Source organism: Oncorhynchus keta, chromosome 12 (assembly GCF_023373465.1).
Source record: "Oncorhynchus keta strain PuntledgeMale-10-30-2019 chromosome 12, Oket_V2, whole genome shotgun sequence".
NCBI lineage: Eukaryota > Metazoa > Chordata > Actinopteri > Salmoniformes > Salmonidae > Oncorhynchus > Oncorhynchus keta.
The window spans coordinates 45,996,532-46,024,085 of record NC_068432.1 but is presented as its reverse complement, the minus strand read 5'-3'; the positions used below and the strand labels follow the sequence as shown (position 1 = coordinate 46,024,085).

General features: G+C 43.7%; 1 protein-coding gene across 1 annotated transcript in view; it reads right to left on the bottom strand.

The window, feature by feature from the left end:
- Window positions 1–26,407, bottom strand: part of LOC118391628 (trimeric intracellular cation channel type B-like) — a 37,492-nt gene extending 11,085 nt beyond the window's left edge. The window contains exons 1-2 of the mRNA XM_052458473.1: window positions 25,982–26,407; window positions 8,011–8,167 (exon numbers count right to left, since the gene is read on the bottom strand). Of these exons, the coding sequence (XP_052314433.1) occupies window positions 8,011–8,167; window positions 25,982–26,105 (281 nt within the window). The 5' untranslated portion in view covers window positions 26,106–26,407. The remainder of the gene's footprint in view (window positions 1–8,010; window positions 8,168–25,981) is intronic.
- Window positions 26,408–27,554: the final 1,147 nt, after the last annotated feature.

Genomic DNA, 27,554 nt, shown 5'->3' with positions numbered 1-27,554 from the left:
GGTCGCCGGGCAAGAATATATACAGTCAGGAAGTAGTAAACTGAATAAATACAATATTCACGTCCCACTGGAGAACAAATCAATCCTTCAATGCCTGACAAATACTGCACAGTTGACAAAGTTACAATGTGTGCAAACACTGATGATTCTGTTTTGGGTTTTCTATGATGTGCATTTCCTGGCTTGAGCTTGTGTGTTGATATGATACAGTGATTCATCATCTCAGCCTGGAGCATGGCTAATGGCTGAGTAACTGGCTTATTGTCCATTCTTCTGTGTGGTCATTTACCCGCTCATTTGTATATTCTGTCACACTAGCGCATAGTCACAATCATCCAATGTGGGTGCTATCTAAATCAGAGGAGGTTGGTGGGAGGAGCTATAGGAGGACAGGCTTATTGTAGTGGCTAGAATGGAATGGTTTCAAACACATCAAACAAATGGATGCCACATGTTTGACTCCATTCCATTAATTCCATTCCAGCCATTACGATGAGCCCGTCCTCAAATAGCTCCACCCACCAGCCTCCACTGATCAAAACTCTCTCAAGGCAGAAGACACTCTTCCATTATACTTATACAGTATAATGCAAAAGGTAACCAGAACCTGACAAACACAGGTTCTTAAATATCCATATCTAAATTAAATATTGGATTGAGACAATATAAACAATCTATGTCTAAATTAAATCTTGGATTGAGACAAAATAAACAAACAATCTAGTTCAACAGTCAGTAAGCTACTCTATAAAAAAATACTGGCAGAAACTCAAACAGGAAGTATCCGTGCTAAGGTCTGTTCAACGTTGGTCTGACCAATCGGAAATTCATGCTTCAAGATAGTTTTGATCACGCGTACTGGGATACGTTCCGGGTTGCCTCTGAGAATAACATTGATGTATACACGGACACGGTGACTGAGTTTATCAGGAAGTGTATAGGGGATGTTGTTCCCACTGTGACTTTTAAAACCTACCAAAACCAAGAAATGTGGATAGAGGTGATAGAGCAACGACCCTGGAATAAAAAACATAATGTGTAGGGTAGAGAGGGGGGTGTAGGGTAGAGAGGGGGGTGTAGGGTAGAGAGGGGTGTAGGGTAGAGAGGGGGTGTAGGGTAGAGAGGGGGTAGGGTAGAGAGGGGGTAGGGTAGAGGGGGTGTAGGGTAGAGAGGGGTGTAGGGTAGAGAGGGGGTGTAGGGTAGAGAGGGGTGTAGGGTAGAGAGAGGGGTGTAGGGTAGAGAGGGGTGTAGGGTAGAGAGGGGGTGTAGGGTAGAGGGGGTGTAGGGTAGAGAGGGGGTGTAGGGTAGAGAGGGGGTGTAGGGTAGAGAGGGGGTGTAGGGTAGAGAGGGGGTGTAGGGTAGAGAGGGGTGTAGGGTAGAGAGGGGGTGTAGAGAGGGGGTGTAGGGTAGGGTAGAGAGGGGGTGTAGGGTAGAGAGGGGTGTAGGGGGAGGGGGTGTAGGGTAGGGTAGAGAGGGGGGGTGTAGGGTAGAGAGGGGTGTAGGGTAGAGAGGGGGTGTAGGGTAGAGAGGGGGGTAGGGTAGGGTAGAGAGGGGGTGTAGGGTAGAGAGGGGGGGGGTAGAGAGGGGGTGTAGGGTAGAGAGGGGGTGTAGGGTAGAGAGGGGGTGTAGGGTAGAGAGGGGGTGTAGGGTAGAGAGGGGGTGTAGGGTAGAGAGGGGGTGTAGGGTAGAGAGAGGGGTGTAGGGTAGAGAGGGGGTGTAGGGTAGAGAGAGGGGTGTAGGGTAGAGAGGGGGTGTAGGGTAGAGAGGGGGTGTAGGGTAGAGAGGGGGTGTAGGGTAGAGAGGGGGTGTAGGGTAGAGAGGGGGTGTAGGGTAGAGAGGGGTGTAGGGTAGAGAGGGGTGTAGGGTAGAGAGGGGGTGTAGGGGGTGTAGGGTAGAGAGGGGGTGTAGGGTAGAGAGGGGGTGTAGGGTAGAGAGGGGGTGTAGGGTAGAGAGTAGAGAGGGGTGTAGGGTAGAGAGGGGGTGTAGGGTAGAGAGGGGGGGTGTAGGGTAGAGAGGGGGTGTAGGGTAGAGAGGGGGTGTAGGGTAGAGAGGGGTGTAGGGTAGAGAGGGGTAGGGTAGAGAGGGGTGTAGGGTAGAGAGGGGGTGTAGGGTAGAGAGGGGTGTGTAGGGGGTGTAGGGTAGAGGGGGTGTAGGGTAGAGAGGGGTGTAGGGTAGAGAGGGGGGTGTAGGGTAGAGGGGGGGTGTAGGGTAGAGAGGGGGTGTAGGGTAGAGAGGGGGTGTAGAGAGGGGGGTAGGGTAGAGAGGGGGTGTAGGGTAGAGAGGGGGTGTAGGGTAGAGAGGGGTGTAGGGTAGAGAGGGGGGGTGTAGGGTAGAGAGGGGGTGTAGGGTAGAGAGGGGGTGTAGGGTAGAGAGGGGGTGTAGGGTAGAGAGGGGGTGTAGGGTAGAGAGGGGGGTGTAGGGGGTAGGGAGAGAGGGGGTGTAGGGTAGGGAGAGGGGGTGTAGGGTAGAGAGGGGGTGTAGGGTAGAGGGGGTGTAGGGTAGGGGTGTAGGGTAGAGAGGGGTGTAGGGTAGAGAGGGGTGTGTAGGGGGTAGGGTAGAGGGGGTGTAGGGTAGAGAGGGGGTGTAGGGTAGAGAGGGGGTGTAGGGTAGAGAGAGGGGTGTAGGGTAGGGTGAGGGGTGTAGGGTAGAGAGGGGTGTAGGGTAGAGAGGGGGTGTAGGGGTGTAGGGTAGAGAGGGGGGTGTAGGGTAGAGAGAGGGGTGTAGGGTAGAGAGGGGGTAGGGTAGGGGGTGTAGGGTAGAGAGGGGTGTAGGGTAGAGAGGGGGTGTAGGGTAGAGAGGGGTGTAGGGTAGAGAGGGGTGTAGGGTAGAGAGGGGGTGTAGGGAGAGAGGGGGGTGTAGAGAGGGGGTAGAGAGGGGTGTAGGGTAGAGAGGGGGTGTAGGGTAGAGAGGGGGTGTAGGGTAGAGAGGGGGTGTAGGGTAGAGAGGGGGTGTAGGGTAGAGAGGGGGTGTAGGGTAGAGAGAGGGTTGGTTTTACAGGTTTACTCGCTCTGGATTGTCAGTACTGCATGTGTTCTTGGCTGTTGTGCCGTGGTTGTGTCAGAATCGATTGTGAGTTGAACTTGAGTATGCCTTCCCATAAGGGAGACCCCGGGGTTGGCTTGCGTTCGGCTCTGGCACAGCCATGGCACGACACAGCAGGATATAATGTGATGCCTAAGACAAATTTTGACTTGCAGTCATTAGCGGCTGTTTGAATCTGTGTTCCTTTTTCCTTTTTTTTTGTCAGAATACAACAGGATATAATGAGGACTACATTAAATATGTCTTGCATGTAATGGACTATTTTTTTTTTTTTAAAGGGACTGGTCTTGTGATATATTTAGGTTGTTTTCTCTTCTTTTTTTCATATATTTACATTTTTTTATGAACAATTGCATACAATGAACTGAGCAGGCTGGGCTGACATGCTTATAGCCTTGCTAGAACTTTCAAATATGAGCAGGCATGTAGAAGATTGTGCTGTTATTATCTATATTGATATGATCTATTATTGTTAAAACATTTTTAAAACTATTTTTCCATGTTATTTGTTTTGTTCTCTTAGGCTCATAGACAATTATGTTATCATGGGACTGCCCATATTTCCCTCTGGCCAATGCAAATTGGCGGCCAAGTGTTTGCCTTAGGACGCAAAGGTGCGTCATGAGTCAGGGAGATGGTCTGATGGTCTTAGTGACAACAGACCTAGATATGGGGGGAGGTTTTAGTGGGTGGAATATTAGGACAATTGGATGTTTACCAAGTTGCAGCTACAGTATGCTTAACAGTGCACATTATTATGGTACAGCTATATGGACACTTAATCATCATGGCGCTTTTTAATGGTAAGTTTAATGGTACGTATAATTGACAAACATTGGTTGTGGTAAGTATAATTGTGATGGCTTAGCAGATCATAAAAAAAAAAGAAGATCCATTTTTACATGGCATTCAGTATAATACTCATCATTAAAACAAAAGTAGTTTAGGTCAAAAGAGATGAGACTAATAAAGGAAATGGAGGAAGTAACAGCACAGGTAGATGGAAATGGAAACTGTACTATAGAGGCACAAAATAGGTTAGAGGAACAACTAAAAGAAACCCAGGGACTTATTCAAGAACGATCAAGTGTAATGTATTCCAAAAATAAAGTGAATTGGATGGAAAATGGGGAAAAAATTCACAACATTTTCCTTGAATCTTCAACACAGAAATTCTACCAAAAATAATTTACAGAAACGTTAGTTATCCATGATTCACCAAATTATATTTTGAACGAGGAAGCAAAATATTTTAAGCATAAGTTTTCTTTTCAGTCTCCTCCATTTCCACTGATTGATGTTAACTGTATGGATTTATTTCTAATAATAATAATAATAATGTAAAATTAACACATTTACAGAAAGACTGGTGTGAAGGTCAACTTACAGATGAGGAACTTTGAGGCAATAAAATCTTTTCAGTCTGGAAAAAAACAGGGCTTGACAATATACCAGTAGAGGTAGAGTTGAAGTCAGAAGTTTACATACACATAGGTTAGAGTTATTAAAACTTGTTTTTCAACCACTACACACATTTCTGTTAACAAACTATAGTTTTGGCCAGTCGGTTAGGACATCTACTTTGTGTATGACACAAATCATTTTCCCAACAATTGTTTACAGACAGATTTTTTCACTTATAATTCACTGTATCACAATTCCAGTGGGTCAGAAGTTTACATACACTAAGTTGACTGTGCCTTTAAACAGCTTAGGAAATTCCAGAAAAGGATGTCATGGCTTTAGAAGCTTCTGATAAAGTCAATTGGAGGTGTACCTGTGGATGTATGTCAAGGCCAATCTTCAAACTCAAAGCCTCTTTGCTTGACATCATGGGAAAATAAAATAAAAATATACCAAGACCTGAGAAAAGGCTACCCAAAACATTTGACCCAAGTTAAACAATTTAAAGGCAATGCTACCAAATACTAATTTGAGTGTATGTAAACCTCTGACACACTGAGAATGTGAAAACTGAAATAAAACTGAAATAAATCATTCTCTCTACTATTATTCTGACATTTCACATTCTTAAAATAAAGTGGTGATCCTAACTGACCAAAGACAGGGAATTTTTACTAGGATTAAATGTCAGGAATTGTGAAAAACTGAGTTTAAATGTATTTGGCGAAGGTGTAATGTAAACTTCCAACTTCAACTCTATGTAAATGTGATATTTCAGTTTATTTAAAAAAATGTATTAGCAAAAACTTTTTGTCATTATGGGGTAATGTGTGTAGATTGATGAGGGGAAAAATTTGTTTTAATCAATTTTAGAATAAGACTGGAACCTAACAAAATGTAGGAAAAGTAAGGGGGTCTGAATATGTTCCGAAGACACTTTATATATTGTACTCTAATCAATGCCATCCTATTCAACTATTGCTCTACATATACTATTCTATCCTACGTATTCTACAGATATACCTACTCATTCAAGGGTTTTTCTTTGGCTTTACTACTTTCTACATTGTAGAATAATAGTGAAGACATCAAAACTATGAAACAACACATATGGAGTCATATAGGAACCAAAAAAAGTGTTAAACAAATCAAAATACATTTTATATTTGAGATTCTTAACATAACCACCATTTGCCTTGATGACAGCTTTGCACACTCTTGGTATTCTCTCAACCAGCTTCACCTGCAATGCTTTTCAAACATTCTTGAAGGAGTTCCCACATATGTTGAGCACTTGTTGGCTGCTTTTCCTTCACTCTGCGGTCCGACTCATCCCAAACCATCTCAATTGGGTTGAGGTCAGGTGATTGTGGAGACCAGGTCATCTGATGCAGCACTCATCACTCTCCTTCTTGGTCAAATAGCCCTTACACAGCCTGGAGGTGTGTTTTGGGTCATTGTCCTCTTGAAAAACAAATGATAGTCCCACTAAGCCCAAACCAGATGGGGATAGCGTTTCGCTGCAGAATGCTGTGGTAGCTATGCTGGTTAAATGTGCCTTGAATTCTAAATAAATCACACACAGTATCACCAGCAAAACAAAGACACGGCGGTTGGAAACAAAAATCTCCAATTTGGACTCCTGACCAAAGGACATATTTCTCCCAGTCTAATGTCCAATGCTCATGTTTCTTCGCCCAAGCAAGTCTCTTCTTATTATTAGTGTCCTTAAGTCATTGTTTCTTTGCAGCAATTTGACCATGAAAGCCTGATTCACACAGTCTCCTCTGAACAGTTGATGTTGAGATGTGTCTATTACTTGAACTCAGTGAAGCATTTATCTGGGCTGCAATTTCTGAGGCTGGTAACTCTAATGAACTTATCCTCTGCAGCAGAGGTAACTCTGGGTCATCCATTCCTGTGGTGGTCCTCATGAGAGTCAGTTTAATCATAGTGCTTGATAGTTTTTGTGACTGCACTTGAAGAAACTTTCAAAGTTCTTGAAATTTTCCGGATTGACTGACCTTCATGTCTTAATGTAATAAATGGACTGTTTTTTCTCTTTACTTATTTGAGCTGTTCTTGCCATAATATGAACTTGGTCTTTTACCAAATAGGGCAATCTTCTGTGTACCACCCCTACCTAGTCACAACACAATTGATTTGCTCAAACGCATTAAGAAAGAAAGAAATTACACAAATTAACTTTTAAGAAGGCACCTGTTAATTGAAATGCATTCCAGGTGACTACCTCATGAAGCTGCCAAGAGTGTGCAAAGCTGTCATAAAGGCAAACGGTGGCTATTTGAAGAATCTCAAATATAAAATATACTTTAATTTGTTTAACACTTTGTTTACAACATGATTCCATGTGTTATTTCACAGTTTTGATGTCTTCACTATTATTCTACAATGTAGAAAATAGTCAAATAAAGAAAAACCCTTTAATAAGTAGGTGTTCTACAACTTTTGACTGGTATTATATACTAAATATTCTACCCACATACTTACTGTCCATAATCCTTTATATATATTTATATATATGTATATATTTATTCTCTGGACTTCGACATTGGTCATCCTAATATTTATATATTTCTTAATTCCATTATTTTACTTTTAGATCTGTGTGTATTGTGGTGAATTGTTAGATATAACTGCCCTGCTGGAGCTAGAAACACAAGCATTTCACGACACCTACAATAACATAACATGTGTATGTGACCATTTGCTTTTGATTTGATTTGAAATACATGTTGGCTTTCAGCCCAGCAGAGGGCACTAAAACACTATGGTATTGAAGAGGAAGCATGGTGGATGTTTTTAATCAAGGAGCTGCCCCTGGCTAATCTGTACAAAAAAATAATAAGAACATTTAATTGTGCCGTCTGGTTTGCTTAATGTAAGGCATTTTGAAACTGAAGTATATTTAAAACCAAATGCTTTTACACTTTTACTCAAGGAGTATTTTACTTGAGTCATTTTCTATTAAAAGGCATCTTTACTTTTATTCAAGTATGACAATTGAGTACTTTTTCCACCACTGAGCCTCATAGGGAATCTACGGTACAGTGGTTTTCAGGGTCCACAGACAGTATTCTACTGGTCAAATGTCTTTACCATATGTAATCCTGTGAACCCTCCTCCCTCTCTCTCCCTCCCCCCTCCAGATGACAGAGGCCATGAGGACGTTAGTGCTGTTGGACAGAAGGGCTATCGGGACCTCTCAGCCTCCTCTCTCTCCCTCTCTCTCTCTCTCTCTCTCTCTCTCTCTCTCTCTCTCTCTCTCTCTCTCTCTCTCTCTCTCTCTCTCTCTCTCTCTCTCCTCTCTCTCTCTCTCTCTCTCTCTCTCTCTCTCTCTCTCACTCTCTCTCTCTCTCTCTGGGGGCCTCAGCCATCATGAGACCTCTCTCTCTCTCTCTCTCTCTCTCCAGGGCTCTCTCTCTCTAAAACTAAAGTCTAACAAACTCTCTCTCTCTCTCTCTCTCTGACCTCTCTCTCCTCTCTCTCTCTCTCTCTCTCTCTCTCTCTCTCTCTCTCTCTCTCTCTCTCTCATCCACTCACCAGATGACTGAGGCCATGAGGACGTTGATGCTGTTGGACAGAGGGGCTATGGGGGCCTCAGCCATCATGAGACCAGAGAGAATTCCCCCTCCGAAGCAGTAGAGCATAGAACTGAACCAGCAGGCAAACGGGCTCCTCCTCGCCACCTCCAGGGCTCCTGTAACCCAGTCACCAGCAAAGGTTAGTGTAGTTCATCTAAAACTAAAGTCAAATAACAAACAAAGTACAACATAACTTCAAACACCATGTGAAGGATGATGAGAAACACTGGAGGTGCTTAGTAAAAAAAGCCTGACCGTACATCTATTAGCAAAGACTTCCATCATCATTCTCCTAATCATCATCATCATGTCATCATACATGTTGAAGTCATCAGCTATTGATAGACTTTGAGACAGCTCTCTCATCAGCATCCTAACCTTATTTTGGAACAATGTGACAGCTGCTGACCTGATGTAAAAGGCTGCAATAGGTCTCTGTAAAGCCCTTTGAGACAGCTGCTGACCTGATGTAAAAGGCTGCAATAGGTCTCTGTAAAGCCCTTTGAGAAAGCTGCTGACCTGATGTAAAAGGCTGCAATAGGTCTCTGTAAAGCCCTTTGAGACAGCTGCTGACCTGATGTAAAGGCTGCAATAGGTCTCTGTAAAGCCCTTTGAGACAGCTGCTGACCTGATGTAAAGGCTGTAATAGGTCTCTGTAAAGCCCTTTGAGACAGCTGCTGACCTGATGTAAAAGGCTGCAATAGGTCTCTGTAAAGCCCTTTGAGACAGCTGCTGACCTGATGTAAAAGGCTGCAATAGGTCTCTGTAAAGCCCTTTGAGACAGCTGCTGACCTGATGTAAAAAGGCTGTAAAGCCCTTTGAGGTCTCTGTAAAGCCCTTTGAGACAGCTGCTGACCTGATGTAAAAAAGGTCTCTGTAAGCCCTTTAGGTCTGACCTGATGTAAAGGCCAATAGGTCTTTGCCCTTTGAGACAGCTGCTGACCTGATGTAAAAGGCTGCAATAGGTCTCTGTAAAGCACTTTGAGACAGCTGCTGACCTGATGTAAAAGGCTGCAATAGGTCTCTGTAAAGCCCTTTGAGACAGCTGCTGACCTGATGTAAAAGGCTGCAATAGGTCTCTGTAAAGCACTTTGAGACAGCTGCTGACCTGATGTAAAAGGCTGTAATAGGTCTCTGCTGCAAAGCCCTTTGAGACAGCTGCTGACCTGATGTAAAAGGCTGTAATAGGTCTCTGTAAAGCCCTTTGAGACAGCTGCTGACCTGATGTAAAAGGCTGCAATAGGTCTCTGTAAAGCCCTTTGAGACAGCTGCTGGCCTGATGTAAAAGGCTGCAATAGGTCTCTGTAAAGCCCTTTGAGACAGCTGCTGACCTGATGTAAAAGGCTGCAATAGGTCTCTGTAAAGCCCTTTGAGACAGCTGCTGACCTGATGTAAAAGGCTGCAATAGGTCTCTGTAAAGCCCTTTGAGACAGCTGCTGACCTGATGTAAAAGGCTGCAATAGGTCTCTGTAAAGCCCTTTGAGACAGCTGCTGACCTGATGTAAAAGGCTGTAATAGGTCTCTGTAAAGCCCTTTGAGACAGCTGCTGACCTGATGTAAAAGGCTGTAATAGGTCTCTGTAAAGCACTTTGAGACAGCTGCTGACCTGATGTAAAAGGCTGCAATAGGTCTCTGTAAAGCCCTTTGAGACAGCTGCTGACCTGATGTAAAAGGCTGTAATAGGTCTCTGTAAAGCACTTTGAGACAGCTGCTGACCTGATGTAAAAGGCTGCAATAGGTCTCTGTAAAGCCCTTTGAGACAGCTGCTGACCTGATGTAAAAGGCTGCAATAGGTCTCTGTAAAGCCCTTTGAGACAGCTGCTGACCTGATGTAAAAGGCTGTAATAGGTCTCTGTAAAGCCCTTTGAGACAGCTGCTGACCTGATGTAAAAGGCTGCAATAGGTCTCTGTAAAGCCCTTTGAGACAGCTGCTGACCTGATGTAAAAGGCTGTAATAGGTCTCTGTAAAGCCCTTTGAGACAGCTGCTGACCTGATGTAAAAGGCTGCAATAGGTCTCTGTAAAGCCCTTTGAGACAGCTGCTGATGTAAAAAAAGAAGAGATCTATAAAATACATTTGATTGATTGATTAATTAGAACAAGTCTACAATTATATAGAACAAGAAGTGTATAGTGTGTTCTTGTTTAATGCTCTCTTCTTGTCAGTTCTAGCAAATGTGTTGCTGTAAAACTGCAGAGGAGCTAAAGCACAGCAGAGCAATATGTTCATAGTGAGAGGAGAGATTACAGTGGAGGAGTTTCACATTATATGAGCGTCAGACAGCTGTCATGAACAGTTTGAGGAAGGTCCTTTCAGACTTCAGTCTCTGCCCAGGCTGTTAAACATTCATGAACAAAGTTGATTGTTGATTTCTGTAGCTCAGTATGGTAGAGCATGGCGCTTGTAACGCCAGGGTAGTGGGTTCAATTCTGACCTGTGTGGCGACCACCCCACCTACTATGTAGAATGTATGCACACATGGTGACTGTAAGTCCAGCTACTATCTGGATAAAAGCGCAATACATCATCTGCTAAATGGCATATATTATTATTATATATTATGAACAGTTTGAGGAAGGTCCTTTCAGACTTCCAGGGCTGTTAAACATTCATGAACAGTTTGAGGAAGGTCCTTTCAGACTTCCAGGGCTGTTAAACATTCATGAACAGTTTGAGGAAGGTCCTTTCAGACTTCCAGGGCTGTTAAACATTCATGAACAGTTTGAGGAAGGTCCATTCAGACTTCCAGGGACAGTAGATATACAATTGAGAACAGGTCAGGCCCAGAGGCACGATATGTGCTCATCTCACCTACACACCATTTTCAATGGATATGATATCCCGTTTAGAGCTCAAAAGTTGATTGTTGATTAGTGCTGGTATCTGCTCAGTGTCTGTACTGTCTCCCCATATGCAAAGGCTTTCAGGATTGTGACTATGGACACTGCCTCAAATAAATCAATTCTAGATACTTCTTGATCCTGGATCCTAGTTTAAGACTTCTGAGTATTAGGGACAGACACTGGTAGCGGGGTCACTCAGGTCAGCCAAAAGGTCATAAAACCACAAACTGTGTGGCAAGCAAGCTAATAAACCCCACCTACTATGACTAACACATTTTACGGTCAATTAAAAACAAGGCTAAATATACTATGCTCACATGGTGATGTTGTACTGGTCAAGAATAGGATCCAGTTCCTACTATCTCAAAGCGCTTCAAAATAAAAGGAAAACAAGCAATAACATCATGAGCCTAGCTATAGCTAGCTGGTGCACAGCATCAGGTTCATGTAGTTTACCAACAACTTAATCTGTACTTGACTACTTGATCTTGTATTTGACTAGTCCATCATGTGAGCATAGGAGGTACACAGTTCTAACTATGTAGCCATGTAGTTTGATGCCCTAACTTTAAGAGCCATATACAGCACTATGAATCTGGCCCTTCTATAGTCTTAATTTTCCAGTTCCCAAGTAATCTACTTCCTGGTATTGTGTACAAGGTTATCCCAACTCTAGCCAAGTCCTGTAGAGTCAGGCTGGTTAATCTGAAGGATCAAAGACTCCTGGAGAGGCAGGCGGGTAGTTTACAGAAACCTCCTGTCCTAAACACAAGCATAACCATGTAGTTTACAGTTATAACTATGAAGCCATGTAGTTTACAGTTATAACTATGAAGCCATGTAGTTTACAGTTCTAACTCTGTAGCCATGTAGTTTACAGTTATAACTATGAAGCCATGTAGTTTACAGTTCTAACTCTGTTTACAGTTCTAACTATAGCCATGTAGTTTACAGTTCTAACTATGTAGCCATGTAGTTTACAGTTCTAACTATGTAGCCATGTAGTTTACAGTTCTAACTCTGTAGCCATGTAGTTTACAGTTCTAACTATGAAGCCATGGTAGTTTACAGTTCTAACTCTGTAGCCATGTAGTTTACAGTTCTAACTATGAAGCCATGTAGTTTACAGTTCTAACTATGTAGCCATGTAGTTTACAGTTCTAACTATGAAGCCATGGAGTTTACAGTTATAACTCTGTAGCCATGTAGTTTACAGTTCTAACTATGTAGCCATGTAGTTTACAGTTCTAACTATGTAGCCATGTAGTTTACAGTTCTAACTCTGTAGCCATGTAGTTTACAGTTCTAACTATGAAGCCATGTAGTTTACAGTTCTAACTCTGTAGCCATGTAGTTTACAGTTATAACTATGAAGCCATGTAGTTTACAGTTCTAACTCTGTAGCCATGTAGTTTACAGTTCTAACTATGTAGCCATGTAGTTTACAGTTCTAACTAGTTTACAGTTCTAACTATGTAGCCATGTAGTTTACAGTTATAACTATGAAGCCATGTAGTTTACAGTTCTAACTCTGTAGCCATGTAGTTTACAGTTCTAACTATGACGCCATGTAGTTTACAGTTCTAACTATGACGCCATGTAGTTTACAGTTCTAACTCTGTAGCCATGTAGTTTACAGTTCTAACTATGAAGCCATGTAGTTTACAGTTCTAACTATGTAGCCATGTAGTTTACAGTTCTAACTATGAAGCCATGTAGTTTACAGTTCTAACTAGGTAGCCATGTAGTTTACAGTTCTAACTCTGTAGCCATGTAGTTTACAGTTCTAACTCTGTAGCCATGTAGTTTAGTTCTACTATGTAGCCATGTAGTTTACAGTTTAACTAGGTAGCCATGTAGTTTACAGTTCTAACTATGTAGCCATGTAGTTTACAGTTCTAACTAGGTAGCCATGTAGTTTACAGTTCTAACTATGAAGCCATGTAGTTTACAGTTCTAACTAGGTAGCCATGTAGTTTACAGTTCTAACTCTGTAGCCATGTAGTTTACAGTTCTAACTCTGTAGCCATGTAGTTATACCATGTAGTTTAACTAGGTAGCCATGTAGTTTACAGTTCTAACTATGTAGCCATGTAGTTTACAGTTCTAACTCTGTTTAGTTCTAACTATGTAGCCATGTAGTTTACAGTTCTAACTAGTTTACAGTTCTAACTATAGCCATGTAGTTTACAGTTCTAACTATACAGTAGCCATACAGTTCTAACTATGAAGTTTACAGTTCTAACTAGGTAGCCATGTAGTTTACAGTTCTAACTAGTTTACAGAAGCCATGTAGTTTACAGTTCTAACTATGAAGCCATGTAGTTTACAGTTCTAACTATGTAGCCATGTAGTTTACAGTTCTAACTATGAAGCCATGTAGTTTACAGTTCTAACTATGTAGCCATGTAGTTTACAGTTCTTCTGAAGCCATGTAGTTTACAGTTCTAACTATGAAGCCCAGTTTGTAGTTTACAGTTCTAACTATGAAGCCATGTAGTTTACAGTTCTAACTATGAAGCCATGTAGTTTACAGTTCTAACTATGTAGCCATGTAGTTTACAGTTCTAACTATGAAGCCATGTAGTTTACAGTTCTAACTATGAAGCCATGTAGTTTACAGTTCTAACTATGTAGCCATGTAGTTTACAGTTCTAACTATGAAGCCATGTAGTTTACAGTTCTAACTATGAAGCCATGTAGTTTACAGTTCTAACTATGAAGCCATGTAGTTTACAGTTCTAACTATGAAGCCATGTAGTTTACAGTTCTAACTATGTAGCCATGTAGTTTACAGTTCTAACTATGAAGCCATGTAGTTTACAGTTCTAACTATGAAGCCATGTAGTTTACAGTTCTAACTATGAAGCCATGTAGTTTACAGTTCTATCTCCTGACCACAACTACTGTAGGGCCCTTTATAATACTGCATACTGCAGACATCGCAGAGTAGATCTACACTTAATTCTTTATATTTGTTTCAATAACTCAACAGCAACAAGGTCAAGAATGTTGTGTTGTATAAAATACATGTATAGTGATAGGTCTGGTTTCTGAGCTTTAACTATGATGAATCATTAGTTGTAAAAGAGACATGAGGGGTGGAGTCATAATGAAGCTTGGGAGGGGCTGAGTGCAGGGAAAACGATCACACGTGGCAGTACTGATAAGGGGAGGAACCGTTTAAGGCTGATATCATTCAGCTTCCTGCCTTGCAATAATGATGCAATGTGTTGCGATAACGAGGAGACTCCATCCAAAGTGGGGTATGTATACTACCACGGGATGAATAAACTTGGTTTAAAGCATTCATAGTGTCCATTGAGTTTGTACTCTGAGAATTAGAACCTAACACCAGTAACGAACTGGTTTAGATGTTTTGTACTTAAAATGGAACATTAGAAATGAGAAAATTAGAACAGGATTAGAAACGGAAAGAGAGAGAGATGGAACACATGCAGATCTCCTGGGATAATGAGTGGTCTGGAGTTGGCAGAGTCAATGTTACCGCCAGGCCAAACTCCAACAAAACTCCAGCATCAACATATCAAAGAGGAGAGAGGTTTAACAGGAGAAACTAACAGCAGTGGAACATTCACTATCACTGGGCATCTCACACACTCTTGTTTAATATCATCAAACATCACATGACTTGGCTACAACAATACAGATGAGTGATTACCCAGGTACACGGTTATACACACACACACACACACACACACACACACACACACACACACACACACACACACACACACACACACACACACACACACACACACACACACACACACACACACACACACACACACACACACACACACACACACACACACGCACAAAGATTCTTCACAACTACAACTCGCAGGTGTCGCCGTACCAACAACCAGCATTTGCACAACCATTGAATAGCTGATTAAATCATATTTTGTGCATCACTGTTCACTACAGATGGACAGCCAGCTTTGCACAGCAGTAGCCATCTGAACACACATGTACGTCAGAACTGACAGCCTCCATGGTCGCCAGCATTTGGCATTGGAGCACAGTAACTGAAATAGTGGTTATAGTACCTCAACACCACAACAACGTCACTAATCAAAATAACTGCAATCATGCAAATCCTCAATTGAAAGCAGGTTGTAGTCAAATGACGGCAGGTTATTAACAGCCTTAATAACCTCTTAATAAGCTTAAGAAACAGTTACAGTGGGGCAAAAAGTATTTAGTCAGCCACCAATTGTGCTGACTAAATACTTATTTTCCATCATATAATTTGCAAATAAATTCATAAAAAATCCTACAATGTGATTTTCTGGATTGTTTTTCTCATTTTGTCTGTCATAGTTGAAGTGTACCTATGATGATAATTACAGGCCTCTCTCATCTTTTTAAGTGGGAGAACTTGCACAATTGGTAACTGACTAAATACTTTTTTGCCCCACTGTATATAATAGTGGTAGCAGGATTAGAAGAGGAGAAAAGCCATGGCTCCGTCTCCATAACACAGACGCAACAAAGCTTAAATATAGCCTGATCCCAGATCTGTCTGTGCTCTCTTGCCAACTCCTCATGCAAACAGTTGTCAAGTCCACACCAACAGATCTGGGACCGGGCTAGGTAAAATAAAGGTTGTAAAAAAATAAGCATGGAGCGGTATCCATGCATGCATCAGATCCGGGACAAAGCCTTCTGGGAAAAAGACTTGTCGACAGTGGATCCCTGAAGCTGGATTTACTCAGAGAAATACAATATATACAGAGTGTATGGCTCGGTCTTAACTATAGCAGTAGTACTGTAGTAGAAGTACTGTTGTAGTAGTACTGTTGTAGTAGTACTGTTGTAGTTCTGTAGTAGTAGTAGTTCTGTAGCACTGTAGTAGTACAGTAGTAGTACTACTGTAGCAGTGCTGTAGCAGTAGTAGTGTAGCAGTAGTACTGTTGTAGTAGTACTGTAGCAGTAGTACTGTAGCAGTAGTACTAGTAGTACTGTAGTAGTACAGTAGCAGGTGGATGGGATGGTTACAATAATGACTGGTGAAATAGTAACATACCTGTCTACTGGGACACATAACCTGCAACATCAGCAAAGGCACAACATTAATGACTATGTACATTATTTAGTACCGAGCTACGCAAGTAAGTAAAAACAATTAATTTAATGCTTTTTTACTCTTTAAATGCTACTGTAGCTGTTATTAAAATATGTATAGATAACTAATGACATTTTCTTGGGATCTTATCAACAACGTTGAAACTGATATTTACAGACTATCATTTACAGCAACCCACTAGTCCCTAGTGGGTTGAGAAAGCAGAACTAATCAAGAGGTTTTGCCAACCAACGCGTTTAGTTCCACTGCATACAGCTTGAGTACATTTGTAAGTAGTGAAGCTTGTGCTTTGTCTACTATCCTGATCCCACATCAGTTTGTGCTGTCTTTCCAAAGTTCCCAACAGCTTGCAAGAGGCATAAGCAGATCTGGGACCAGGCTCATTTGGAAAAACAGCAAAAGCAGACCTGGGACCAGGCTAATTGTCTATGCCTTGGTACAGAGAAGCCATTAAGAATGGGTGAATGCTATGCTGCCAGCTAGGGACCATTATTCATTGAGTGGGTTGTTGCTACTCTGCATGTAGAAGAGGTTGCTTGTCAATACAGGAAATCCCTGACGAATGAGTAAACAAGCTTTTCTGCAAGTAAAGGGAACTGTGAGTCCAAGAGATGTTTGTGTTTCAATAGTCCCATGAAGAGCCTCAAATATTTCATCTACACTATGTCATGGGAAACTACTGAATGTTCCTTTTTGTGAATTACAGTATTTGCCCAGTGGATATTGTGAGGGAAAATGAAGTATGTATCTGCTTTGTTTACTATATCTGCATGAATATTGACTCTCTAATTCAGAGGGTTTGTGTTAAATGCGGAAGACACATTTCAGTTGAATGCATTCAGTTGTACAACTGACTAGGTATCCCCTTTCCCTCTTACAATAGTAAGAGATTTTCATAACTACCAATGCTGTCCTTCTGTGGTTCCCTGCAGTGGTCCCTGCCTACCGGTCACTGCTGGTCCCTGCCTACCGGGCTCTGTCACTGTCTACGGGTTCTGCCTACCGGTCTCTGTCTAGTGGTCTCTGTCTACTGGCTCTGTCTACTGGTCTTTGTCTAGTGGGTCTACTGGTCTCTGTCTACTGGTCTCGTCTACTGGTCTGTCTACTGGTCCCTGTGTACTGGGGTCTACTGGTCCCTGTCTACTGGTCCCTGTGTACTGGTCTCTGTCTACTGGTCTCTGTCTACTCTGCCTCTACTGGCTCTGCCTACTGGTCTCTGTCTAGTGGTCTCTGTCTACTGGTCTCTACTGGTCTTTGTCTACTGGTCTCTGTCTACTGGTCTCTGTCTACTGGTCCCTGTCTACTGGTCTCTGTCTACTGGTCCCTGTCTACTGGTCCCTGTCTACTGGTCTCTGTCTACTGGTCTCTGTCTACTGGTCTCTCTCTGCCTACTGGTCTCTCTGGTCTGCCTACTGGTCTCTGTCTACTGGTCTCTGTCTACTGGTCTCTGTCTACTGGTCTCTGTCTACTGGTCTCTGTCTAGTGGTCCCTGTCTACTGGTCTCTGTCTACTGGTCCCTGTCTACTGGTCCCTGTGTACTGGTCTCTGTCTACTGGGTCTACTGGTCTCTGTCTACTGGTCTCTGATCTCTACTGGTCCCTGCCTACTGGGTCTACTGGTCTCTGTCTACTGGTCTCTGTCTAGTGGTCTCTGTCTAGTGGTCTCTACTGGTCCCTGTCTACTGGTCTCTGTCTACTGGTCTTTGTCTACTGGTCTCTGTCTACTGGTCTCTGTCTACTGGTCCCTGTCTACTGGTCCCTGTCTACTGGTCTCTGTCTACTGGTCTCTGCCTACTGGTCTCTGTCTACTGGTCTCTGTCTACTGGCCTACTGGTCTCTGTCTAGTGGTCTCTGTCTAGTGGTCCTGTCTAGTGGTCTCTGTCTACTGGTCCCTGTCTACTGGTCTCTGTCTACTGGTCTCTGTCTACTGGTCTCTGTCTACTGGTCTCTGGTCTCTGTCTACTGGTCCTAGTGGTCTACTGGTCTCTGTCTCTGTCTACTGGGTCTCTGGTCTCTACTGGTCTCTCCTACTGTCTCTCTACTGGTCTCTGTCTACTGGTCTCTGTCTACTGGTCCCTGTCTACTGGTCCCTGTCTACTGGTCTCTGTCTACTGGTCTTGCCTACTGGTCTCTAGTGGTCCCTGTCTACTGGTCCCTGTCTACTGGTCTCTGTCTACTGGTCTCTGTCTACTGGTCTCTGTCTAGTGGTCTCTGTCTACTGGTCTCTGTCTACTGGTCCCTGTCTACTGGTCCCTGGTCTACTGGTCTCTGTCTACTGGTCCCTGTCTACTGGTCTCTGTCTACTGGTCTCTGTCTACTGGTCTCTGTCTACTGGTCCCTGTCTACTGGTCTCTGTCTACTGGGTCTACTGTCTACTGGTCCCTGTCTACTGGTCTCTGTCTACTGGTCTCTGTCTACTGGTCCCTGTCTACTGGTCCCTGTCTACTGGTCTCTGTCTACTGGTCTGTCCTGGTCCCTGTCTACTGGTCTCTGTCTACTGGTCTCTGTCTACTGGTCTCTGTCTAGTGGTCCCTGTCTACTGGTCTGGTCTGTCTACTGGTCTCTGTCTACTGGTCCCTGTCTACTGGTCCCTGTCTACTGGTCTCTGTCTACTGGTCTCTGTCTACTGGTCTCTGTCTACTGGTCTCTCTCTGCCTACTGGTCTCTGTCTAGTGGTCTCTGTCTAGTGGTCCCTGTCTACTGGTCTCTGTCCCTGTCTCTACTGGTCTCTGTCTACTGGGTCTACTGGTCTCTGTCTACTGGTCCCTGTCTACTGGTCTCTGTCTACTGGTCCCTGTCTACTGGTCTCTGTCTACTGGTCTCTGTCTACTGGTCTCTGTCTCTACTGTCTACTGGTCTCTGTCTACTGGTCTCTGTCTACTGGTCTCTGTCTACTGGTCCCTGTCTACTGGTCTCTGTCTACTGGTCTCTGTCTACTGGTCCCTGTCTACTGGTCCCTGTCTACTGGTCTCTGTCTACTGGTCTCTGTCTACTGGTCTCTGTCTAGTGGTCTCTGTCTACTGGTCCCTGTCTACTGGTCTCTGTCTACTGGTCTCTGTCTAGTGGTCCCTGTCTACTGGTCCCTGTCTACTGGTCTCTGTCTACTGGTCTCTGCCTACTGGGTCTACTGGTGTCTACTGGTCTCTGTCTACTGGTCCCTGTCTACTGGTTTCTGTCTACTGGTCTCTGTCTGGTCTCTGTCTACTGGTCTCATGGTGTGAATGGTCTCTGTCAACTGGAGTCTACTAACTTGAGGAATAGAACAGACCTGTAATTGGTTTCTAATCATCTTTGGTCCTGTCTACTGGGAGCTTGGTGGTCCCTGTCTACTGGCCAAAGACTAAAAATCATTTGAGAGTGACCGCAGCTGTTCTGGTTTTTATCTTTCTACTGGGTCTATAACTGGTGTCTTGAGATATGAAGTCTACTGGAACAGACTGGGTCTACTGGCTTGACTGGAAACTGGGAGTAACTGGGAACTGGCGTTATCACTTGTTTTAGCGCTATGATTTCACACACCTGATAGTTTATGATGCCCTGGTCTACCTGGGACTGGGGTGGAACCAGCCATGATTAAGCACTGGTTTTTAGGTCTACTATATAAGACTTCTGCATTTTTGGTGTTGTTGAGCTGGTCTCTGGTCCTACTGGTCTCTGTCACTCTGTCTAGAGTGGCCGTCTACTGGTCTCCACTGGCTTCATTGTTGCACTGGTTTTTATTAATAAAAATTATTGTTTGTCTAAAAATGACAGTCTCTCTCACTTGTTAGAATGGTTCCACAACAATGTACAGTACTGTCTCTGACTGGAGAGAGGCAGTGTTTACACTGTCTCTGAAGGTTTGGTGAGCACTGTTACTGGTTCTGCATTCTGACTGGTCCCTGTCATGTACTGTAGGTAAATTGTTATGGAATGACACAATGAATGTCACAGAATCCCAAACACCAGCAGACTGGTGAGACACAGACTGGTCCCAAACACCAGCAGAGTGAGACACAGACTGGTCCCAAACACCAACAGAGTGAGTCACAGAATCCCACTGGTCACCAACAGACTGGTCTCTGAGACACAGACTGGTCCCCAAACACCAGCAGAGTGAGACACAGAATCCCAAACACCAACAGAGTGAGACACAGTGGTCTCTGTCACTGGTCACTGTCTACTGGTCCCAGTCTACTGGTCTCTGTCTACTGGTCACAGTCTACTGGTCCCAAACACCAGCAGACTGGTGTCTAGACAGACTGGTCCTGTCTACTGGTCACTGTCAGCAGTCTACTGGTCTCTGAGACTGTCTACTGGTCCCAAAACACCAACAGAGTGAGACACAGAATCCCTAAACACCAGCAGAGTGAGACAGACTGGTCCTGTCAAACACCAGCAGAGTGAGACACAGACTGGTCCCAAACACCAGCAGAGTCTCTGAGACACAGAATCCCAAACACCAACAGACTGGTCTCTGAGTCACAGACTGGTCCCTAAACACCAGCAGAGTGAGACACAGAATCCCAAACACCAACAGACTGGTGAGACACAGAATCCCAAACACCAGCAGAGTGAGACACAGAATCCCAAACACCAACAGAGTGAGACACAGAATCCCAAACACCTGTCAGAGTGAGACAACAGAATCCCAAACACCAGCAGAGTGAGGAGCTTGGTGTGTGGCCAAAGACAAAATCCCAAACACCAAGGGCATAACTGTGTTGAGATATGAAGAGAACAGACAGAATCTTGTTTTAAACACCACCAGAGTTTAGACACAGAATCCAGCCATGAAACATTTTTACCAGCAGAGTGAGACACAGAGTCCAAAACACCATTGTTGCAATTTTTATTAATAAAAAGATTGTTTGAAAATGACACTTGTTAGAATCCAACAAACACCAGTTTACACTGTGAAGTGAGACAGATTCCCAAACACCAACAGAATGAGACACAGAATCCCAAACACCAGCAGAGTGAGACACAGAATCCCAAACACCAGCAGAGTGAGACACAGAGTCCAAAACACCAACAGAGTGAGACAGAATCCCAAACACCAGCAGAGTGAGACAGAATCCCAAACACCAGCAGAGTGAGACAGAATCCCAAACACCAGCAGAGTGAGACACAGAATCCCAAACACCAGCAGAGTGAGACACAGAATCCCAAACACCAGCAGAGTGAGACAGAATCCCAAACACCAGCAGAGTGAGACAGAATCCCAAACACCAGCAGAGTGAGACAGAATCCCAAACACCAGCAGAGTGAGACACAGAATCCCAAACACCAGCAGAGTGAGACAGAATCCCAAACACCAGCAGAGTGAGACACAGAATCCCAAACACCAGCAGAGTGAGACACAGAGTCCCAAACACCAGCAGAGTGAGACAGAATCCCAAACACCAGCAGAGTGAGACAGAATCCCAAACACCAGCAGAGTGAGACACAGAATCCCAAACACCAGCAGAGTGAGACAGAGTCTCAAACACCAGCCGAGTGAGAAACAGAGTCCCAAACACCAGCAGAGTGAGACACAGAATCTCAAACACCAGCAGAGTGAGACAGAATCCCAAACACCAGCAGAGTGAGACACAGAATCCCAAACACCAGCAGAGTGAGACAGAGTCTCAAACACCAGCCGAGTGAGACACAGAATCCCAAACACCAGCAGAGTGAGACAGAATCCCAAACACCAGCAGAGTGAGACACAGAATCCCAAACACCAGCAGAGTGAGACACAGAATCCCAAACACCAGCAGAGTGAGACACAGAGTCCCAAACACCAGCAGAGTGAGACAGAATCCCAAACACCAGCAGAGTGAGACACAGAATCCCAAACACCAGCAGAGTGAGACACAGAATCCCAAACACCAGCAGAGTGAGACAGAGTCTCAAACACCAGCAGAGTGAGACAGAATCCCAAACACCAGCAGAGTGAGACACAGAGTCTCAAACACCAGCAGAGTGAGACAGAGTCTCAAACACCAGCAGAGTGAGACAGAATCCCAAACACCAACAGAGTGAGACACAGAATCCCAAACACCAGCAGAGTGAGACACAGAATCCCAAACACCAGCAGAGTGAGACACAGAATCCCAAACACCAGCAGAGTGAGACAGAGTCCCAAACACCAGCCGAGTGAGACACAGAGTCCCAAACACCAGCAGAGTGAGACAGAGTCCCAAACACCAGCAGAGTGAGACAGAATCCCAAACACCAGCAGAGTGAGACACAGAGTCCCAAACACCAGCAGAGTGAGAGAATCCCAAACACAGCAATGAGACAGAGTCCAAACACCAGCAGAGTGAGAACAGAGTCCCAAACACCAGCAGAGTGAGAAACAGAGTCCCAAACACCAGCAGAGTGAGACACAGAATCTCAAACACCAGCAGAGTGAGACAGAATCCCAAACACCAGCAGAGTGAGACACAGAATCCCAAACACCAGCAGAGTGAGACAGAGTCTCAAACACCAGCCGAGTGAGACACAGAATCCCAAACACCAGCAGAGTGAGACACAGAGTCCCAAACACCAACAGAGTGAGACACAGAATCCCAAACACCAGCAGAGTGAGACACAGAGTCCCAAACACCAGCAGAGTGAGACACAGAGTCCCAAACACCAGCAGAGTGAGACACAGAATCCCAAACACCAGCCGAGTGAGACACAGAATCCCAAACACCAACAGAGTGAGACACAGAATCCCAAACACCAGCCGAGTGAGACACAGAATCCCAAACACCAGCAGAGTGAGACACAGAATACCAAACACCAGCAGAGTGAGACACAGAATCCCAAACACCAGCAGAGTGAGACACAGAATCCCAAACACCAGCAGAGTGAGACACAGAGTCCCAAACACCAGCAGAGTGAGACACAGAATCCCAAACACCAGCCGAGTGAGACACAGAATCCCAAACACCAGCAGAGTGAGACACAGAATACCAAACACCAGCAGAGTGAGACACAGAATCCCAAACACCAGCAGAGTGAGACACAGAATCCCAAACACCAGCAGAGTGAGACACAGAGTCCCAAACACCAGCAGAGTGAGACACAGAATCCCAAACACCAGTCGAGTGAGACACACTGTAGAAACAGCTTGTTTAGTTGACAGTATAGAAGGCGTGTTTATTATTACACCATGACCAGCAGGACTCAAGATACCTTGTGGTAATCAGCTTGATTTGCATTCAGAGGACATTTTGCAAGTCAAATCTTACCTGTGGGTAAAATGGAGAAAATATCTGATGCAATGACAAACTGAAGACAGCTCTGAGCTCTACTTGCACTTCAGGTGTTATCCTTGGGACTTATAGCCTGTTCCCATATCTGTTTTTTGCTGTTTTGTCACATTCAATAACAACGACCACATAGGAGTTGGCTATACAGCACACACAGATCTGGAACCAGGCTAGAAGAGATGGCCCCAGTCTGTGATCATTTCAAATGCTCTCCAAACAGAAGGGACCGAATGTAGTGTAACCTGTCTCACTGTCTTTCTGTAGTTCCGGTCTACAGAGTACATTCATTACGTTGCAAACAGCACCTTGTTTCTATAGAGGCCTGTTCATAAAACACTTTTATGTGTCTTTAGATGTCATCCCGAGGAAACAGTCGTATATCACATAGTCCATTAGAGTTTGGGAGAGACTGGGGAGAGTCTCTCTCTCTCTCTCTCTCTCTCTCTCTCTCTCTCTCTCTCTCTCTCTCTCTCTCTCTCTCTCTCTCTCTCTCTCTCTCTCTGCTCTGAGCATCCTGCTAGAGGATGGAACACTTATTATTAGGTTACAGATTGTTCATAGTACAATGTCTTATAACTAATGTTCTGTTTTCCATGTTAGACCTCACTCAGTGTAGTTTGGACAGTGCTTGAGATAAGTCTTCTTTATAAAGACAAGTAAAAGTGTCCCTGTGAAAAATAATTAGAATCTTACTATTTATAAGTCTGTAATAAACACTAAAGGGCAAACTAATGTTCAGTAGCGCTTTTCGTTGAGCCTCTAGTCTAGAATGTGCCAGCTACTATAAGGAAAAGGTGTCTTCTAATAAGGTGTTCAGGTGTTCTAATAAGCACCGGTGTTCTATTAAGCACCAGTGTTCTATTAAGCACCAGTGTTCTAATAAGCTCCGGCTCCGGTGTTCTCATAAGCTCTGGTGTTCTAATGTTTTAAGTTCTACAATCTCTCCCTGATATGGCTCTAGACTCCCATTATTTTATTTATAAAAATAAATAAAAAAACAAACACACACACCCAGAGGAGGGGTAACATGAGGACCCTCAGTGTGTGTTGGATGACAGTGTGATATTTTGGGATGGTTTGACAGCCAAGGGAAACTGCACCAGGCCAACCCTTCCATTACTCAATCCCTCAATCACTCCCAGAGAGCCTGTGGGAGACAGAGCCTATATCCCCAGTACTACCCTATTCCTTATATAGTGCACTACCTTTGACCCATAGGACTCTAGTCAAAATAGTGCACTACTGTATATAGGGAATAAGGTGCCATTTAAGACACAACCATAGCCTATATGAGTACAGGCTGAGGTATTGACACAAGGCCAGAGGGAATGAGATGCCACACAAGTAAGTGAAGCAACACTTCTCTAAAATAGACTGCTGTTACACTGTGGTCGCCAGGGACAACAATGGGAGGTTTGATCCAGACCTGAGCCCAAACACTATTTCAAATCATCTCAAATGCTTTATCTGGGCTTGATTGAACTTGCCTACTGCAATGGAACCAATAGAAAATGGCAAAAGTGCAAACCTGGCCTATCTGACACTCCAATGAGACTAGAGTAAATACTAAAAGTTTTTGAATGATTTCAAATAGTACTTGAACCCATGTGTGGTTTGTTTGGAGAAAAGGTCCATGTTGAGGCAGTAAAAGTCCACCTGTCTTCAGACTGAGCCACGACCAGAGTTACATATAAACATAACAGATGTGGAATAGTGTCAGGCAACTCAAGGTACAGTAGCCCTGTTCCTACTAGAATTACACATGCTGTGTTATAATCCACTTTTGTTATCATTTATTTGGGCCATGTGTTTCCTCAGTGAGTCTTGGAGGCAAACTTGATGCCAGAAAATAACCAGAAAGGAGGACTATTCCATTATTGATGGCCTCGCCTCCCATCCCTGGCAATGAGTATCAAAAGCAATATAATATGTCTGCAAAGCTTCGGCAGTACAGTCTGGATCTAAGTTACTGTGGTATGATGAGTCTAACCACCCTGATACAGCACAGGGTGTGTGTGTGTGTGTGTGTGTGTGTGTGTGTGTGTGTGTGTGTGTGTGTGTGTGTGTGTGTGTGTGTGTGTGTGTGTGTGTGTGTGTGTGTGTGTGTGTGTGTGTGTGTGTGTGTGTGTAAAGATCACTGGGACAACACATGTATTTTGTTTACAAATATGTACTTCAAAAGTTATATTTAAATACATCAAGAATGCAAAAGTGGTGTGACTTGTGTGGTGTGACTTGTGTGGTGTGACTTGTGTGGTGTGACTTGTGTGGTGTGACTTGTGTGGTGTGACTTGTGATTCATTTTAACTGGGCAAATAGGTCAACCATAAGCGGACTAAAGCATAAATGTTACTCTTAAAAATGAGGGATCTCAAAATATCCGTGCAGCAATAATCCATTGCATAATTTTAGTATGCCATCCAGTTGTGGGGATTTAGAAAATGAAAACATGATAGTAAACGATCTCAATATCAACGTGGCCAAATAGGGAGAATTGTGTGGAACCTTCTCTCAAGTTTCATGTTCTTTCAAACACGCTAATTTAGCAGCGAGAGGCTGAAGTCTGTCTCTGGGGTGAGCAAAAAGTGTAGCCTGGTCTAACATTCAACAAATTGCCATTAAAATATGAGAAGTAAAGAACCAATCCATTCAATATGCTGGTATATTAGGCTACATTAAAAAAAGTTTGAACAATTGTAATGAGCTGGACCTGTCCAACACAACCCGTTGTTGAATGTCCTTTGCTTACCTGGCTGTTCTCGTAGAGCCATCACTGACACAGTATAGTGCGCCGTGTCAAAGTATGGAAACATGGACAGACCAGCCAGTCCATGGGACAGTTCGTCCAAATTCAAAACCCTAAACAAATCCATATTTCTGTTACTGTGGAACCCTTCACTTGGAGTGTTCCCTATGTCTAATCCTCGAGGTGTCAATACGCGGCAGACGTCCAACTTCAAGCATCAAAGCAGTCAGTTTGGTTTCTCCCGGGTCTGTCCCAGTCGGTTTTGTCTTCCGAACAAAACAGCTGGATCTGACGAGAGCGGGAAAAAAAGCAGCCAACAGCTGGTTAGCGGACTTCTGGGATCTCCGCTGGTCGCTCAGCAACGGCTCCCTATGGGCACGGGATTGGAAATACAAGGACGCGGAATTCCTGCTACTTCGGTCCGCCATTGCTATGATGTGGCAGCTGGAGCAAGCCGAGCTCTCTGATTGGGAAATAGTGGGAGGATTAGCCAATCAGAGGTGTGTGTAGTAATGGACCATTTACAGTCAGAGGACAGGTTCTCGCGCGTGGACACACACGCATAGGCAGAGAGTTCATGATTTAGATATACTTAGATCATGGTAATTACCTGAGCAGAAGGGTACAGTTATGCACATGTTATTATCGTTGCGACCGTTTACATGGTAATTACATAGGCAGACCTACTGCTGTATATACAGGTGGAAGATGTTAATTTGATCACTCTTTTGTTGCTGAGAATCTTCCTGCAGATGAGCTTCGTGATTTACATAAATTCACACAAAAAAGCCACACTAACACACGGTTATATTAGGAGTATTGCACTTTTAATGCAATTTGTGTAGGCTACCTACTGTAGGCTACTTGCCAAAAATAAAGAGGGGATGCATGTTTTTATGGGGAGGCTTAGTTTGATGGACAAGGACATACTTTGATCCGGGTTGGGGCTCAACGGACACAACGAACCTACATCATTTTGCCACCAGAGGGGAGCATTGCATAATTATGCTTTCTCTGTTCGTCAGCAATTGGAAATGTATGTGGAAAGCTCCTGCCCAGTACCCAGTGATCTGTAATGCGCAGTAAAGGCCAGTCGATGGAGACAACAGATCAGATACTTGGTGACATTGGTGTTGACTTTATTTGACCAGAAACCTGATAAGTAGGCAGGTTAATGTGATTTTCAATGTTTTCTTGGACAAACATACAGTACCAGTCAAACGTTTGGACACTCCTACTCATTCAAGTTTTTTTCTTTATTTTTTAAAACTATTTTCTACATTGTAGAAAAATAGTGAAGACATCAAAACTATGAAATAACACATAACACCAAAAAAGTGTTAAACAAATCCAAATATATTTTATATTTGTGATTCTTCAAAGTAGCCACCCTTTGCCTTGATGACAGCAATTGTTACCTAAAGTGAAAAATAAATACATTTAGTTTCACAATGGATTATAGGTCTATGAGAAGTTCATACCAGACATGGTGGAAAGTCCCCTTGTGAGTGATGACACAGCACCGAAACTGTGAAGGATGTATTTTAATGCCTTGAGGTAGTCCAGAGTACGTGCA